Raw genomic sequence first — 19,909 nt, 5'->3', positions numbered from 1 at the left:
TAGTAGGTCATATGTATGCATATGATCAGTGCAATAAAAATGGGATAGCTGGTGCGAGTTCCAGGAAGATGTAGGTCACTTCCAGATTGGGTCAGGAAAGATCTCCAGGCCGTGGTAGCCTATGAGCAGTGGCAGGCCAGATGTATGAGGTCGGGAGGCCTTCATAGGGGGTACTGAGGCGCAGGGGAAACAGAAGGTGGGTATAACGACCAGAATAGGTTAATCTGATGGAGATAACTTCTGAACCCCAAATTGGGATACGTGACTGACAGGAAGTTGTAAAATGATGAAAGTAGGATTGACTATTTGACACCAGGATTGCCAAACAACAGGGATGTGTAATTTGCCAAGGGTGACTGACTTCACCTTCGTTGAGTTTACTCTCCTAATACCATGTCAGAAACATTGTTCCTGTTGTTTTGGAAATCTTGCTGTACTTTTCCATGTGTTAAGAATATATTTTACAAATAAATTTGTATTGCAGATTCTTATTATTTTAATGTCAGATAGAAAGTCATGTTGACACGAGCAGTTATTTTCGAGACAGATAGTAGTGTATACTTACAGAGTCAGCCTGCTAACCTAAGCAGTATTATTCTGGCAAATGAAAAATAGGTGACAGCATGTGCAGACTCCTCTGCAGTGTCATTCTGATTTAAACACAGATATGATTAGGATATGAGACAATTTATTCAGCATAAGGAGCCACCTTGATACAGAAATACCCAAGAAGACTGTTTAGGCCTGAGGAAAAACTGCAACCTCCATATTTTTTTAAACTCTCTTCTTTTAAAATTTTATGCAGTAGTATGTTAGCAGTTTTCCTCATACAAACAGGTGCATATCCATAAATATTTAGAAGCACATAGTTATTCTTAGGAAAAAGATTCCCATATAAAGTAATCATTGGAATATAGTAGAACCTCACTTATTTGGTCCCTGCCAACTTATTGCCCCAGGTTTTCCATTTTGAGCAGTAATTAAAAGTGATGAAGGTGCCAGACCCTTTGTGCTCATGCCCTAGATCCGTCTTCAGGGTCATGTTCTCTTCCAGACATACTCGTCACCCACAGAAAGACATTTTGCATTCCTCTGCTTGGACTACGTTCCTAATCCTACTCATTGGCATATTCTCTTCTCTGTGCCCCGTCTGGCCTAGCAGCTGACTTCTCCTGTAACCACTTACCAGGCCACATTGCCCCTGCTGCTATGTCTGTCTTAGGGATGTCTGCTTCTGGTTTTCACTTGCCCACATGGCTGCTGCTTCTGCTGTGGTGGCTCTAAGACCAAGCCAGACTCCTCTGATACCCAGTCACGCGCTACACCCATCACACAGCCCAGGACAAGCTAACCAAGGGAGGGGATGCCAAGCGGAAAAAGCAGACTGTCCATATTTTCACATAGGTCACATCCTCATCAATTCAAATAAACTGTGGTTGTACAAATTTTATAGTACTTTACCATTATTGTCTGGTTTTTAAAATATTTTAATAGTGGCTTAAGACAGTCATGCTGAAGAGATTGATTAAGGGAGATCTTGATAATTATTCTAAAGGGTAATGTGCTCCATGCATTTCTCACAAAATTATGTAAAATTAGCACATTTAAATCTACATAATGCTGTCAAGGCATATTTCTATTAAGCTTAATCTAAGGGGATAGAATAATGCCAAGTGATTGCTATGATGAAATTCTGGTCTCATTTTGAGGGCACAGAGTATTACTAGAATCATTAAGGTATATTAACTAATACTTTCTGCCCATAAATTTATTAGTTTTGGACACTACATTCTTTTATTCCTCTCCACCCCTACTGCCTTTCTTCATAATTTGTATAGCATATACCCTAGTTACTTTCCTAGAAATGTCACCCAACCAGCTCATGCTAGCACATTTAAATTTACTTTTCTGAATCATGGTGCCAGGAAAACAATTTAATTTCAATAAAACTCAGAACATTATGCAGATATTCATATATGTGAGTATTTAAAAAGCAAAATGGATTGCCATTTAATACGATTTCAAGGCTAAACTGCGAAAGATTCTCATGCATCATTTAGTGATACAATCCTTTTATTTTTTTCAGAATAACTACTAAATTTAAATTTTTTGGTTAGGTGTCATTATACTGACAGAAAAGTCATCTTGACTTTCAACTATTAATTTCCTAAAAGAAAATAATCATTCTATGAGGAAATGATTTATGATTTAATTTTGTCTATTAGTAAACTTTGAATTTTCTTTACAGAAATAGAGATACTAAAGAAAAGTTTGACAGTGTCCCAGAGAAATAAGACATGCCTTGAAGAGGAAATGAAAAATCTGAAATTGTTGTCAGATGCAGCCATACTGAGATCTCAGCAGATTCAGGCATCCAAACAACAGGAAGTAAACTTGCAAACCAGATGCCATGACTTGCAAAAAGAAGTCGTAGGTAAAAGAAAATTATTTTTTGCTGTTGTTAGCAACTAGCCATAATAAGAAATGTCTAAATCTTTATTTCTCTTATAAAAAGTCTTGTTTTAATTATTTTATGTTGCAAATATGCCTAATTACTAGTAACTACGTCAATAACTGTGCCTGTGATCAGTGTTTACCATCTTCCCTTCCCGTTCTGCTAATTAGAGTGATGAGACTTAAGTGAATGTACTCCTTAATTTTTCCCAAATGAAAATATTAAAAATTGTGTTTTGGGCACCTTGGGCAAAGTTTTAAATTTCTACCTCAGAGGAGTAAGTGTCTTGGCACTAAGGCTATGTAATTTGCACTTTTCCCTAAAGGCAGTAGGAATCGTTGAAAGTTGGTAGTCAGGAGAATGATATAATATAAGCCGTGTTTTAGCAAAATTAAGCTATTAGCAGTGATTGGAGGTATTCCAGACATCAAGCAATTGGAGCTGGGTAGCCATTTAGAAAATATCTGTGCTGGTAACCCAGGCCTAGACTAACCGTAAGAAGCTGAAGTAGGTGGGAACTAACATTTTTAGGTCCTAATGTGCACTGTATATAAATTGCTTTTGTCAATTCCCACAGTGACTATGAAAAACAGGTATAATTATCCCATCTTGCAGAGGAGAGGATCAAGGCCTAGAACGGTAACATGCCTGTTTTCACATAGCTGATAAATGGCAGGGAGTGAACGCAGACCTAGTCAGATTCCTAGGCTCAAGCTTGTCCCAGTGTCTCCTTGGTCCTCTCCATCGCCAAGATGGGAAAACTAAGATAGAACCAAGATTGAGCAGACTACCCAGGACGAGGGAGGTGAACACCCGACTGAGTAGACGGGGCGAAGGAAGTCACAAGCGCTCTGAACCTCTTTTCTTGGGAATATTTAATAATGGGAACATTTTGTAGACTAGGAAATCTGGAAAGGAACTGATGTTAGAATGGAAAATAAGGACTCATTACATAAACTGGGAGCAGATATCAGATATTTTAATTTTCCCTTCTATGGATTGCCTATTTATAGATTGCATTATTGGAATTTTCCTTGATAATTCTTAAGAGCAGTTTGTATAGTGTAGTAATTATAATCTATATTTAATTTTTTTATTTAATTGTTTTTCTAATGTATAATTTTTTTATTGACTTTTTATGGTAAATTTCACCATATCCAAGTTTTTCGTTTTGTACAAATCACTGCCTTTAATTATTTCTGATTAGTTTTGGTTAAAATAGTGCCTCCCATTCTTAAATTATACAGACAGTCTCCTGAGTTTTCCTACATTTAAGTCTTTAATACAGGTAAGATTTATTTTTTATATGGTGTGAGATATGAGGGTTTAGTCTTTCCAAATGGATAACCGGTTTTATCAGTATTATATATTAAATAATCCATCCTTTCCACTGAATAGAGCTATCATCTGTCATATGTTGAAATTTTATACATGCTAGCATTGATTAGTATGTTCTCTCTTCTGTTCAACTAATTTATTTAATATACCACTAATACATATTTGTTTGATTATGATGACTTACTAGCATATTCTCATAGCTGGTAAGTCTTTTCTGCCTCTACTGTTTTTCTTAAATATATATTTGGAGGAGTTATTCTTTGATTTGAACTTTATAAGATCCTTGCTTTACTTCCAATCCAAAGACTCTAATAGATACCTAGTAAAATTCTTCTCATCCAGTCTTTATACTTTTCTTACATATTCACAAGCAGTTATTCTTCCATATAAACATTAAGGTACTTACATTTAATTCTAATCCCAACAGGGATTCTAGCTAGAATTGCATTATATTTATATACTAAGTTTTGGGGAATTGACAGTTTAGTGATACTAAGTCTTCTTAATATTATAAAATCTTCTCATTCAAGAATATAATATGTCCTTTCATTTCTTTAAATTTTTTTATGTTTTTAAATATATTTTCAGTTTTATTTGAATGTTTCTTTGTCATTCTTATTAAATTTATGACTATTGCATTTTTGCATCTACTATAAATGGATCATTTTCTCTATTTCAGCTTCTTGATATTTGTTTTTTTATTTCTTTGGTGCAAAAAGATGCTTTTATTATAGTAGAGAGACACGACTATGGGCAGAAAGAGCCGCACTGGGATTTTGAGGAGTAACTGCTTTTATACCTTTTAGTTAGTAGGAATTAGGGATAGTCTCTAAGGAATTCGTGCATGTTAAAAGCAATGTTTCTAGGATCTTGGAGGGCTAGCTAATGTTAAGATAAGGTTGCTTTTAGTCTTCAATGAAATATCAACAGTAAGGCCGCAGTGAGTTCCTTGAGGGTTACACTCTGCTTGTCTCAGAGATTTATCAGTGAGCTGCAAGTTGTAAGGAGACAATTATTTTAGCTGCATTTCTCTTGCCTTTGTTCTCCTCGTCATTTACCTCCTGAACAATTTTGACCCTTAAATTTTAAAGATTGCTGAGGGTGGAAGATTTTATCTTCTGTAACTTTGTCCTGATGAATAGGGATGTAGAGATGTCCCCACCCATGGGTCAACATTAGTCAGTTGGGAATGTAGGAGTTATGAACAGAGGCAGAGGCAGCTGAATCCAAGGTAGACAACCTATGTAAATCTCCTTGAGTAGAAAGGATCATCTGTCAGTTTGAAGTTAAGGCACTGAAGGAATCTTGGCACCAGGTGGAGAGACATTGGAAAAAACAGCAAAACATGATTAAAATTATTATGAGAAAAAGAAGCCCAATAAAGAGACCTTTGATAGCTGACCAAAATCCTCCTCCCATCTGGGAATTTAACCAATTATTAAAGGAGAGAGAAGGATTGTTTATTTTTTAAAAATATTTTATTTATTCATAAGAGACAGAGAGAGGCAGAGACATAGGCAGAAGGAGAAGCAGGCTTCCTGCGGGGACCCCGATGCGGGACTCAATCCTAGGAGCCTGGGGTCACTACTGAGCCAGAGGCAGATGCTCAACCACTGAGCCACGCAGATGCCCTGAGAGAGATTGTTTAAAATGCCAATTTGAATATTTATATCTTTTAGTAATCCTGTTAGGTTTTTGTGATAATCTGGAATATATACATAGCATTCTGTTTTTATGATGGCACGTGTTCATCCTGTGCAGCGGTTAAAATATCTAATACCATTTTATTTTGTAGAACTGCTTTATGAATGAGTTATTTCAGTGTTTAATAATGTAATGCTATTTTGAGAGTCCCTGAAGGCCTTAATTGTGTAGCAAGTGATGTTAGCCATCATATAGACTATTTCATTGAGAAAGCAATCAGGTAATTAATAAGAGGCACTTTTATGGAAACAAAAGATAAATATAGGTTAATGCTTGGAACAAATAACAAACCCAGTGTCTGAGTCTCCAGTACTATCAGTGAGATTTTCAGGTGTTAGGTTTGAAGCATTCTCAGATAGAGTGGGAACAGGCAGTGGGAATCAGATGAATTTTTCTGGTTTGTAATTTAAATGTCTCTGATGATCCTTTTGAATGACCCATAGTGCAACAAGCACAAAGATTGTCTATATATGAGTTTTGTGGCAATTTCTTTGAAATTGGGGCAATTTCTTTGAAATTTCTTTGAAATACCCTCAAGTTGTCCATCATCATCAGTTTTTAGGGCTTTAGGAAAAAGAGCAATTTTAAGTAGGAAAATGGAAGAAGATTGGAAATCTTGGTATTTGTTGATAGAATAAACAAAGGCTATTTTTTTGTGTATTTATCTTCTATCCATCAACTTTATAAAATCCTTATATTCTAGTGTTTTTACTAGTCTCTCTTGGATTTTCTTTTTTTTATTTTTAGGATTTTAATTATTGGGGGGGGGTACACAAGTAGGTAGAGCGACAGACGAGGGAGAGGGAGAAACAGGCTCCCTACTGAACAGAGAGGCTGACAGGGGCTCAATCCCAAGCCCCAAGCCCTGGGATCATGGCCTAAGCTGAAGGCAGATGCTCAACCAACTGAGCCACCCAGGTGCACCTCTCTTGGATTTTCTAATTCTACAATTATGTTGCCTGCCCCAACACCCCTGAAAAAGAGTTCATCTATTTTTCCAGTGTTTACATCTGTTATTTTCTTATCTTGTTCATATCTTTTTAAATTCATTTAAACCCCTGAGACTGTGTTAAATAATAATGATAACATTGAGCATCCATATCTACTTCCTGATTTTAATTTAAATTATTTGGTATTTTGCCACTTGGAATTATATATGATGTTTTTGGTAGACATTTATTTTATTTTATTTTTTTTTTGACATTTATTTTTAATTAACTATTTTGCTTCTACTCCAATTTTACTTATATGTTTCATATGAAATGCTTTTGAATTTTGTTAAAAGCCTTTAAGCATCTATTGATATAATAGTATTTTTTCCCCTTTAACTAACTGGTAAAATGGATTAGTATTATTGAATTTCCTGATATTGAAACATCTTTAGTTTTATGGAATAAACCCTACATCATTTAACTTTTTAAATATATAATTTGCTACGTGGTTATATTTTATTTATAAATTTGGTACATGTATACTACTAAGTGAGATTAGCTTATAAATTTTTGGTTATTAGGGGAAACTAATTTTATCAGAGTTTTGCATTAAAATGAACTAAATATCATAAATACCCTTTTTAAAAAAGATTTTATTTATTTATTCATGAGAGACACACACACACACAGAGAGAAAGAGGCAGAGACATAGGCAGAGGGAGAAGCAGGCTCCATGCAGGGAGCCTGCTGCGGAACTTGATTCTGGGACCCCGAATCACGCCCTGGGCCGAAGGCAGGCTCTAAACCCCTGAGCCTGGCAGAGGGAGCCCCAAAATTCTTATTTTCACATATTTCCTCTATCTATGGCTAGGCCTGATTTCTGGTGTTTAATCTTGTGTGCTTTTGTTTTGTCTTTTATTATTTATCAGGCTTGCAAAACTTTGTTTTTTAGTCTTTTCAAACAACTAGCCTTTTTTTTTTTTTTAAGATTTTATTTATTTATTCATGAGACACAGAGAGAGAGAGAGAGAGAGAGAGGCAGGACAGAGGCAGAGGGAGAAGCAGGCTCCATGCAGGGAGCCCGATGTGGGACTTGATCCCAGGTCTCCAGGATCAGGCCCTGGGCTGAAGGCGGCGCTAAACCACTGAGCCACCCAGGCTGCCCCAACCTTTGTATTTTTTAATGCTTTCCATTAATTTTATTTTCCATAACATTATTTTTTACTTCTATATTTATTAATTTCCTATCTCTAGTTTCTTTTTGTTTGTATGTTTTTATTTTTGAGACTTCTTTTTTATAGGATTTTATTTATTTATTTGAGAGAGAGAAAGACAGAGAGAGCAAGAGATAGCACGATTGGGGAGGAGAGGGAGAAGCAGGCTCCTCACTGAGCAGGGAGCCCAACTTGGGGTTGGACCCCAGAATCCTGGGAGCATGACCTGAGCTGAAGGCAGATGTTTAACCAACTGAGCCTCCCAGGCACCCCTATTTTTCAGACTTCTGAAGGAAATATTTCATTCTTTTATTTCTCATCTTTTTTTTTTTGTTGTTTAATAGTAGAGACATTTAAGGAAGTAAAGTTTTCTTTGGTGTAAAATTTTCTCAATCTCATATCTTTAATATGAATTATTCTTCTTTTCAATGGTGTCTAAATACTCTAATTTCTAATTTTTTTATTTGGTGAAAGGGTTTATCTAGGAGTATACTTCTTAATTTCTAAATAGTTAATTATTTGGGGAAGGAGTTATTTTCTTGGGGTTATTCTGACTGAATAATGTGATTTATAATAACTTTTTGAATTTGTGAAGCTTTCCTTTATGTTGTGTACATGATCAATTGTTATAAATGTACCTTAGAAATACAAAATGTAATTCTCAGCTTGATGGACATAATGGTATCTCAGCTGAGTGTAGGATTCTTGGGTTCTTTTCTCTCTGACTTCTGGCTTTCACTGCTACAAATGAGAAGTCTACTGTAGCTCTGATCCTTTTTCCTTTAAAGGTAACTCATTCTAAAAAAAAAAAAAAAAAAAAAAAAAAAAGGTAACTCATTCTTTTGCCTGAAAGCTTGTTAGATTTTTCTTTTTCTTCTTTGTTCACTTTTTTCCATCAGACTTCAGTAGGACTACTCATAATTCTTGGTTCATGACACAGTCCTGGCTGGGACTTCATATATAATCTTGAATAGAATAAAATAGTAGGCATCTTTGTCTCATTCACAATTTTGTAAAAATATGCTGCTGAATAACTGTGGGTTTAATCAGAAATTATAATGAATGTAAGATATCTAAAGAAAGCCATTAAGAACACTGTATAGCAAAACTTGTGAGATACAGCCAAGGAGGGGTTTTGAGGGAGATGTATAGATTTGAATAATAATATAAGAAGGAAAGAACAAACAACAAACTCAAAGAATTTAAAAGAAAAAAAAATAAAAATAAGAGCAGCAGTCAGTGAAATAGAAAATAAAGATGATAAAGAAGATCAACAAAACAAAGCATTGATATTTTCCTAAACCAACAAAGTAGACTTTTGGCAAGTTTGATCAGAAGACGAAAGAAAACATGAGCAATGGAGGAGGGACAATGACTACAGATAAAGAGTAAAAAAATAAATAAAATGAAAGTGGATGCTGTTGACAACCTTATGCCAACAACTTTGAAATTCTAGATGAAGTGGACATACTAGTAGAAAAATATTTTACCAAGACTTACTCAAAAAAATTAAATGGTCCTATAACAATTAAAGAAATTGGAGCATTGCCCTCTCACAGAGAAAACACCAGATTTTTTTACAAGCAAGTTCTACCAACTTTCAAGGAACAAAAGATCTTAATTTTATACAGTATTTTCTAAACAACTAAAAACTAGAGATGATTTTCCAACTCAGTCTATAAAGCCAAGGTAACAGTTTTACCAAAATCAGGCAAAGATATTAAAAGTAAGGAATATTATGGGCCTATTTATATTATGAACATCAATGTAACAATTTCAACTGTATGATATTTAAAAAATATTTTGATCATATGAATATATTATCTATTTATAAAATTAAATAAAGTTGTAAATAAAAAAATTCTGAATGTGATGCTATATTAGACTTAAGAGAAGAAGACAGATTTAAGACCCATTTGCTTGAATATGCATTTCACACTTATAAATAAATTTCTTCAAAATGCAAGTTTTTTTGGCACCTGGATGGGGCAATTGGTTGAGCTTCTGACTCTTGGTTTTGGCTCAGATTGTGATCTCAGTGTTGTGAGATTGAGCCCAGCATCAGGCTCAGTGCTCAGCATGGAGTCTGCTTGAGACTCTCTTCCTCTCCTTTGCCCCTGCCCTCCCCCACATCACCACCCTGTGCTCTGCTCTTTCTCTAAAAAAAAAAAAAAAAATTCAAGTTTTCCCTCAAAACAAAGGCTATCATTCTTGCCTCTCTTTTGTTTCATCCTTTTACTGACTTAGAAACAAGCAGTTTCTTTGAATATTACAATTTCTTAAAAGAACAGTAAAACATTTGAGAACATGATCTCTTATATTCTTTTAAGAAACTATAATAAATATAATATTGCCTGATTCCCCCCATCTCTTCTTTCAGTCCTGGTTGATCTTAGAATGAATTCTCAACTGTTGCTTGATGTCAATTGTTCTTGGGTCAGATCTTGGGAAAACTATATTTTAAAAATAGTCTGAAAAGTAAGAACCACGTTTGGCCACCTAATCCTAGCATATTTAGAATATGTTGTTATAGGAATGTGTTACAGTTGTAAAAAATGGCAATGTATATTTTTAGAACAGAATAGCAAATTAAGAAGGTAAATCAGATTTTAAGGTAATGATCATTAACAAATGGGAAGAGGCAAAATTATGTGGCAAATGGCATAGAGATAACTAAAACAAAATAAATATTCCAAAATCAACCTCAAATTATGTAAGAAAAAAAATAGAAGGAAAAACTAGTACCAAAAAAAGATACAGAACTTACCCTAATCATGGAGGGATAAATCAACACTTTAAAAATTACAAAGGGTAAGATAGACAGGTCTTGCCTATAAAAAACATAGAATCTCTGACTTTAAAAACTGCCAAACAACCTAAAAATAGAAGATGAACAAAAAAATATATATCATATATGATATGCAAAGGGTTACTATCCATACGATAGAAGGAATGTATTCAATTATGTGTGAAAACTTCCAAGACCCCAAGCAGCAAATGGTTGAAAAACAGAAGCAAACACAGAAAATATAATAAACAAGCACAAAATGTTGGATCACTAATAATGAAATAAAAAACTCACCTTTTAAAAAATTGGTACAAAGACTTCAATGATAAAGTTTTACTTCATTTGATGACAAAAATTATGTGTTTTCTAACTCACAGATATGTTTGTGATCAAGTAATCTTAAGAATCTATGCTTGGGAAATAGGAGAAGAGGAAAAATTATTTATATGTAAAGATCATATTTTTATTAGTGAATGATTAGAAATACTTTATTCGCAACATTAATGAAATGGTTGATAACTTCTCATGTACCATCACCTGGAACATTAGTCAAACTTTTAAAATGACATTGTGAACATGGGATATCAACATGGGAAATACTATAATTGTAATATTACATAGTAAAAGAACCCACAAAATTTTGTGTACCTTATAATTATGTCAAAATACATATATTTATGAATAGAAACCAGAAGGCAACATGAAAATATTATTTTTATAAGTTTTAGGGTGATAAAAATATAAGTGATTTTCCCCCTCTTTTAGATGTTTTTCTCATGTTATTTTAATAACCCTTCTTCAAAAAAGAAAAAAAAAAAAAAAAAAACCTTTACACATTCCACTTCCTACATTAAAAAAACCTCACCAAAACTCTGTAGTACTAATTAGTCACAGTTTTTATACTCATTAGGACCTCACCTTCATTAAAGTACAGCTATATTCAAATCGAAAGTGCAGCTGGAGCCTTTGATCTGTGCAGTACTTTATGTAGAGGTTGTATAGTTATGTAAGCAACGTAGGCTCGTCTAAAGGACAGTGTAATTGCAGAGCCAAGTGGCACATAATTTCAGGACTAAATTAGGGTTTCATTTTTGCTGCTGCTGTTGAATGCATTGAACAAGTTCACTCCATGGGTAACTTGGAGTTAACACAGAGAGAGAAAGCATTTTATTTTATTTTATTTTATTTTATTTTATTTTATTTTATTTTATTTTATTTTATTTTATTTTATTTACTTTATTATTTTATTTTATTTTATTTTATTTTTTCTTCTTTCTTTCTTTCTTTCTTTCTTTCTTTCTTTCTTTCTTTCTTTCTTTCTTTTTCTTTCTTTCTTTTTGAGAGAAAGCATTTTAAAAGGCTGTTATATCTCTCTTGGTTGAAACTATTTAAAATTGGCGAGTCAGAGTGGACAGGATCATTAAAGCTGCTGATGAGACTAGTGATCTCAACCAGTGATGACAAATAGCACTTCCTATGAACCTACCTATGAAGGGCCCTGGGTTTCGGGTATTTTGTTTTGTTTGTTTATTCATTTGTTTGTTTTTATCCCACAACAGTCTTACACCCATGTTAGGGCTTCAGTATGGAAATTGTCAGAACATTTAGAAAAATGTTCATAAATATGCCTCTTGCTTTAACTGCAGATACCCTTCTGGTGAACTGATTGTACCAACATATTCTTTTTTTTTTTAATTCATTTTTTCTAAAGTGGTCGCAGTGGTTTAGAAAAGCTACAAGTGCAGGAGAGACAGCAGGTTTCTGTCTCAGGTCTCAGCAGTGTTGTATCCCAAATTTGGTCAACTTTCTTCTCTGTGGGACCAACTGGGGATTTTCTCAAGTGTTCCCACATCCAGGGGTCTAAACCTGCCCTCTGCTCCTCTCCCCTCACTACCTATTTTCTACTTCTTATAATCTAATTTTATTTCTGCCTACTATCCATGAGCCTAGTCATTAGCCTCTTCCCAATACCTTATCTGTTCCCATCTCTTGGGCCTTGGGCTGACTATTCCCTGAGTTTAACTTCATTTTTTCAACAAGTGTTTATTGGACTTTGACCATATGTGGCCAACTAGCCTCAGCTTTGCTTTGACTTCTGGTGTGCAGGTGTTCTCAAGTTCTTTATGAGTCTTCATAGGACTTCTGACATCTAACTCCATACTGGTTGTAGGTGTTGGCACTCTAGCCATTCTTGACAGATATTTTCTCTTCTATATTAGAATAATATGCAAATCTCTTTAGCTCCAATTTTATTGTCATTCAAATTATTTTTAGTTGTACCTTTTCTGCCATCACATGGCATTTAGTTTCATAATTTTCATGAACTTCAGCACTCTTATTTTTTTATTCTGCTTTCTTTTAAATGCATGCTTAATTTTTCTATTACTAACCAATTAATGTCCTTAAGATTTTCTGCTATCTTGATAATCATCTATAGCTTTTCCTTTTTTTTTTTTTTTTAAAGATTTTATTTACTGATTGATGAGAGACAGAGAGAGAGAGAGAGGCAGAGACACAGGCAGAGGGAGAAGTAGGCTCCATGCAGGGAGCTCGATACGGGACTCGATCCTGGGACTCCAGGATCATGCCCTGGGCCGAAGGCAGACACTAAACCGCTGAGCCACCCAGGGATCCCCATCTATAGCTTTTCCAACGTATTCATGTCTTTTCAGAAATCATGTCAACCATTTGAAAAGAGGAAAAATCAGCATATCACAGTGAATATCTTCTCCCCAGATAAATGACTGGATTAACAGAATGGGCATAGCATTTTAGATTTTGTTTGGGCAAATTAAAATAAGGGCAGACTAAAAAAATAATAATAAATTAAATAAGTAAATAAAATAAGGGCAGACTGATATACCAAGGGTCTGATGACCAAGGGTCATCTCATAACCCTTTCTGTGTCTTATTTTTAAGAAACAAGAATTTGTTCAAAGAATACAATAGATAATATTTAAATTCATATTTGATGAGTGTTGTAAATGGTTTATTATCATTTATAACCTTAAATCCAATTCTAACCATTTGCATGATTTATACTCCTTCCTATGAATCATTTTACTGGGCCTCCATTGTTCCAGAACTAGCTTCAGGTGATAAGCATCACAATAAGGCTTCCTTTCTAGTACTAGTTGAACAACTTCCCTTCTGTTTTCCTTGCGTAATTCTGTGCTCCACCCTCTGCTTACCATTATTTCTTTCAAAGCATTTATTCAAGCCCTTGTCTTGGAATCTGCTTGTTATTATCCATGCTCTTGTGTCTTATTCTCTCTTAAATACTCTCTCCTAGTAAATGAGCTAACAGATATGCAGTTGACCTGTGAACAACAGGTTTGAACTGCATGGGTCCACTTATATGTAGATTTATTTTCCAGCAAACATACTGGAAACATTTTTGAAGATTTGGGCGAATTTGAAAAAACTCAGACAAACCATATAGCCTAGAAATATTATAAAAAATAAGAAAAAGTTAGGTTTGTCCAGCACCAGTTATTGAAGAGACTGTCTTTTCCCTACTGTATATTTTTGACTGTTGCTATAAATTAATTGACCATGAATGTATGGGTTTATTTCTGGGCTCTCAGTTCTGTTCCATTGATCTATATGTTTGTCTTTATGCCAATATGATACTGTTCTGATTATCATAGCTTTATAAGAAAGTTTAAAATTAGAGAGCATGATGCTTACAGCTTTGCTATTCTTTCCCAAGATTGCTTTAGCTATTCAGAATCTTTCATGATTCCATACAAATTTTAGGATTATTTGTTCTATTTCTGTGAAAAAAATGTCATTGGATTTTAATAGGGATTGTAGTGATGCAGTTTATTGGGGTAATATGGGTATTTTAACAATGTTAATTCTTCCAACCTGTGAACACAGAATATCTTTTCATTATTTTGTGTCTCCTTTAATTTCTTCCATTAATGTCTAATAGTTTTCAGTGTATAGGCCTTGTACCTCCTTGGTTAAATTTATTCCTAAATATTTTATTCTTTTTGATGCAATTGCAATGAAATCATCTTCCTAATTTCTCTTTCTGATAGTTCGTTACTAGTGAGAAACAACAGATTACTGCTTATTGATTTTGTACACTATAACAATTTATTATTTCTAAAAGTCTTTTGGTTTAGTCTTTCCATTATATATAATATTATGTCATCTAAATATAACGACAGTTTTACATCTTCCTTTTTAGTTTAGATGCCTGTTTCTTTTTCTTACCTAATTGAATTTTGTTAAATGGTGTTTCTGTATTTGTTTAGATGATGATATTATTTTTACCCTTCATTTTGTTAATGTGGTGTATCATAGGGATTTATTTGTGGATGTTGAACCATCCTTGCATCCCTGGTCTAAATCCCACTTGATTAGGGTGCACGATCCTTTTAATGTATTGTTGGATTTGGTTTGCTAATATATTATTGACAATTTTTGCATCTATGTTCATCAGGGATATTGGCCTATAAGTTTCTTTTCTTATAGTATCCTTGTCTGGTTGATATCAGGATAATGAGGGCATAGTAAAAGGAGTTTGGGGAAATATATTTCTTTATACTTATAATTTTAGACTTATGCTTACTACTATATCATTATTGTTTTCCCTTATAAAGACATTTTAAGAATCATTCTAGTATTTTATATTCCCAATTCTCTTACTTTTAGAATTCACTTTTAGAATAAACTTATCTTTCTCCATTTTAAACTGTCTGACTATATCCTTGTTGTGTCTGTCCACCTACCCCCTCACCCAAAATTCCCCTCTGATGTGGAATTAAATGAAAGCATGTTAGGTCAAGAATCAGAAGATAATGACAGTCCATACATTAGCTAGACAACTCTGACATGCCATTTCTCCCTGATGAGTGGGTATCCATATCTAGGCAATGGATGGGTTGGGCTGAGGCCTTGAGGCCCCTCTGGGCTATAATGTGCTGTAATCTGATTCTAATTCTGATTCCATTTGTTTTCCAAAGTTATATAAATGTTCTTATTTTTACAATTTTACTTTTTTTGTTTTAAATCACCATTAAATAATTTCAACTTTGATTCAAGTATATAGTATTTATGATCATTATCTTTCTACATAAAAATTTTTAACCTTGATTTCCCACATTTTCCCTTTATCTTTTATAATATAGACGTTCAAAAATTTAAATTCAAGTAATAACTCTAGTCCATATAGTTTGATAGTGGTTTAAAAGCAAATAATAAGCTATTAATAGCAGCCTAATCCTTAATGCCAAAATTTAATCTTTTTCACAGGAAAGTAAACATATAAAATAAAACTTTGAAGATTAAATTCTTGGTTCTTTTTTAAAGGTTGATTTACGTAAGTTTTGTAATTTTATGTTTAGCTTACACTAACATAACCTTCAAAATGCATGACTTATCTAAATTGATAATACTCCTCTCAGAGGCCATTGTGACCCACACATTAGTCCACTTAAATGATTTTCCTTTCACCTGGAAGAATAAAGTGTCCTTTACTTTTTGTCATTAGTCACAAATATAGGAAGATGGAGTTCAGATAAATCATTTCAGCATTAATGTCTTTTCTAAAGTTCATTTGACCAAATTTCAAATTTATTCCAAGTGAAAAAAACTTAAAATTTTTTTCAGTAAGCTTTTTGGTGTAATAAATAACACACAAATATTTTAATAAAATTATTTTGCATGTATTTTAACATCTTCATTGCATTTTTTAAAAACAGCCTCATCGAGACACAATTTAAATATCATAAAATTCGGCCATTTTAAGTGTACAGTTTAATGGTTTTTAGGATATTTATAGAAGTATATGCCCACCACTACAATCTAGAGCATTTCTATCACTCCAAAAAGAAACATCATGGTCTTTTAACAGTCACTATCCTTACCTTTCTGTCCTTCCCCAATCAATCATGAATACCTGTTCTGGACATTTCAGATAAATAAAACCAGACAATATATAATCTTTCATGTCTGACTTCTCTGATTTAGCATAATATTTTTGAGTGTCATCAAAATGTTGTAGCATGTATAAGTACTATATTCCTTAATTAGAAGCATCTCTATTTAAGTGAAAAATAATCATAAGCAGTGTGGTTTCAGTTGAAAAAAAATAGTGATCCAGGGGTCAAATAGTTCTGCTTTCTGGCTCTGCTTATGCCTTTTTCAGGTCTTTGGACAAGTTATGAATTTTTTTGACTCAATTACTTCATCTTAGAATGGAAATATGATAGTGTTTCTAACCTATCTTAGAGCATTAAGAGAATTAACAAAATAAAATGTTGGAACCCCTGAAAAACTATACAAATATAGAATATTAAACTGCATTTTACATCAGTTTTCCTGGTCTAATAGCAAACCAAATTATTATATTTGGGATAAAGTACTAGAATTTTTAAAAAGTACTCCTTTACTAACAAAGGAAAACTATCAATTTTAATTCTTATTTGCCCAAAGGTCCATTTGCCTCCACTAGTTTATATTCTAGTCAGCGGTGGTTAGCTTTAACAGTACTAGTCGCTCTTTCACACATGGACTCCTCCAGGCACCCAACATACCTGCTGCTTGTAGACATTTACAGATTATCCACTTTCTGGGTCAATAGCATGAGTAATAGCTACACTGTCTGAATGAGAAATAAATGACTACCCCACACACCCTGTGACCAGTATCTCGCCTCTTACTAGCATCTCTTTCCTACCTGCTAACCACTAATGCTATCCTTACATCACTAAAAACAAATTCACTCCCGTGAGTTCAGGTAGTTTTCCTATAGCAGTCTAAATAATTGCTAACATTCGTGAAGCGCTAACCACATCCCAGGCACAATATAGTCACAGCACACTCATTTATTATTACCCTCCTGCCCTCCTAGATTAATCACTTTTATTATCTCCAGTTTTCACATGAAATTACCGAGATTTAGAGGAATTAAGTCATTTGTCCAAAGCCTATTACTCATGAGCAGAACTGGAACCTGACTCTAGAACTGTGCTGCCAAGACTTGGGTTCTTAACCCTTAAATCCCACCACCTCGGGGGATCCTTGGGTGGCTCAGCGGTTCAGCGCCTGCCTTCAGCTCAGGGCGTGATCCTGGAGACATGGGTTTGAGTCCCAGGTCAGGCTCCCTGCATGGAGCCTGCTTCTCCCTCTGCCTGTGTCTCTGCCCCCCCCGCCCCATCAAGAATAAATAAATAAAATCTTTAAAAAAAAATTCCACCACCTGGGAGCATTAAAACATATATATTGTTATCATTAATTTGTACTTCAGGAGAGCTACTGGGCCAGACCTCTTCCAGTACTAGTAGTAAGCGCAAGTTTCCATAAGGGGAAGGCAGAAAAGGCCTGGACAGGTTATGGGAACTACTGATGGGATATGTGATGGGTTATGAGATGTGTATGGGTATGTTTTAGGCTACTTTAATATGATTCTTTTGTTTTCTATTACCAAAATAAGCCATGTTCACTATTGATTAGGAAATCTCAACATTCACAGAGTTATAAACATTTGATGCATATCCTCCTAGGCTCTCTGTTTCGAGTATATATTTTTATAAGAATGGAATAATAGAGTTTTATAATCTCCAATCCCCCATTTCCTCTTTTATGAAAATTTACCATGTCAAAAATATTCATGATATTTTGATTTAGGATGAATCATAATTTATTTAATTGCATCCTAATCTTGAACAGTTGTTTTCATTATTTTTTCTGTTAAAATGATATTGTGATACATATCCTTCCTCATAGCTAAATCTTTTCACATACCTGTGAGTGTTGCCTTGTAATATCTTTAGTCTTCAAATTAGAAAATGTTTTTGGTTTTTTTTGTTGTTGACACTTTTGAATTATGTAATTGTGTGGTAGAGTTTTTAAATGCAATTAGCACAAAGTATGAAAGCAATCTTTTGAAGAAATTCTCGCCCTTCACCTATTTCACTGCCATCCCAGCACAACAAGGGGAAAGGGTGTAGCAAGAAGAATCAGAGCTCTGTGTGGCTGACGATGCCACATCTCCTTCACAGTTTTGCATAAAATTGCCTTGCATACAGGAATCTCTGTAAGCATTCTGATTGTACAACATACCAACTCATTAAAGAAACTGATGTTTATAAGATTATGTGACTCTATCTGAAAATATCTTAAATATTTTAGATCTAAACTTCTCATGTATTCATTTCCTTTATTATTAACCCTAAGTATTTTTTCTTTTTTTTTTTATATTATTTTTTCTTTTTATCCCACATTTTTAGCTAATTCTCTGTTCATTGTAAGTCCCTGTCCATGTCCATTACTAGTATTTTCCAGTTTTGAAAGATCTTATTATAATATACATATGTATGATTTGTGAAATTTATGCATGTGTACAAACTTGTCAGAAAACAGAGTACTGTTCTAACATATTCAGAAGTTTCTAAATCCATCAGGATTGTTCTTATGATGTAGATGATGAATTATCTTCTTTTGCCAGTTTAATCAGGGTAAAAACATTAGAATTTAAGGCTTCTCTCATCTTATCCATCCATGATTTGTAATATTTCATAAGCCCCTCCATAAGTCACAATTATTCTCATGTTATAATGGGTTGGTTTAAAGGTTGGTTTTTTTTATTTTTTTTACATTCTGAAGTAAATTTTTGATTCTTAATACTAGAATATAATTCATTTCCAAATTTTATTTTTTTAAAAGATTTTATTTATTTATTCATGAGGGACACAGAGAGAGGCAGAGACAAAGGCAGAGGGAGAAGCAGGCTCCATGCAGGGAGCCCAATGTGGGACTCAGTCCCAGAACTCTGGGATCACACCCTGAGCCAAAGGCAGACGCCCAACTGCTAAGCCACCCAGGCGTCCCTCATTTCCAAATTTTAAATATCTGATTATCTCCTTAGCTTGTTTTAATGCATATTCCTGCTCTCCCCTGCCTACACACACCTAGCCAAATAATTTTCTGGTTTTAATATAACTACATCTGGACTGAATTGCAACTTTTTAGCTGTATATCCACACCTGTTCTAGCATCTGATGTATAAAAATCTCCAAATGTTATTTCAGTCCTTTCTGGCATTATGTGGAAAAATGTTAATGTACTTCAAGTATACTTGTTTCAAAATAGATGTGAATCAAACCTCTGAAATATAAACCCTAAAATGAAATGAATTTTCCAAGTGGCTATATCACCATCTGAGCTTTGTAAAATGTTTGCTGAAGTTAAAATATGCTAATTTGCAATTGATATAGTTGAATACTCATTATAGAACTTTCTTCCATTATTGGTATATATTCTTACATCTGCAAAGGTTTCCTCTGTTAATGCTTTAAATTTTTAAAAAATTTAAGTGAGACATTACTTTTGTAGAGGTCTAAGCTCATCAAATTATGGTATAATAATATATACATATAAATATTCTCTAAATGAAGCATACTGATTATGTTGATTTACATCAGTGATATCTCATCAAAAGTCCCACAATTTCAGCCATATAATT

The 19,909-nt window shown here is 33.9% G+C and overlaps 1 protein-coding gene across 10 annotated transcripts in view; it reads left to right on the top strand.

The window, feature by feature from the left end:
- LEKR1 (leucine, glutamate and lysine rich 1) overlaps positions 1-19,909 on the top strand; it is a 170,882-nt gene that overhangs the window by 83,965 nt on the left and 67,008 nt on the right. For all 10 annotated transcript variants that reach the window (XM_077864595.1, XM_077864599.1, XM_077864598.1 and 7 more), the window contains one exon: positions 2,249-2,434. In XM_077864595.1, coding sequence (XP_077720721.1) covers positions 2,249-2,434 — 186 coding nt within the window. The remainder of the gene's footprint in view (positions 1-2,248; positions 2,435-19,909) is intronic.

This window comes from Canis aureus, chromosome 22 (assembly GCF_053574225.1).
Source record: "Canis aureus isolate CA01 chromosome 22, VMU_Caureus_v.1.0, whole genome shotgun sequence".
Classification (NCBI taxonomy): domain Eukaryota; kingdom Metazoa; phylum Chordata; class Mammalia; order Carnivora; family Canidae; genus Canis; species Canis aureus.
The sequence above is the reverse complement of the archived record's forward strand: the minus strand, read 5'-3'. Positions and strand labels throughout refer to the sequence as shown.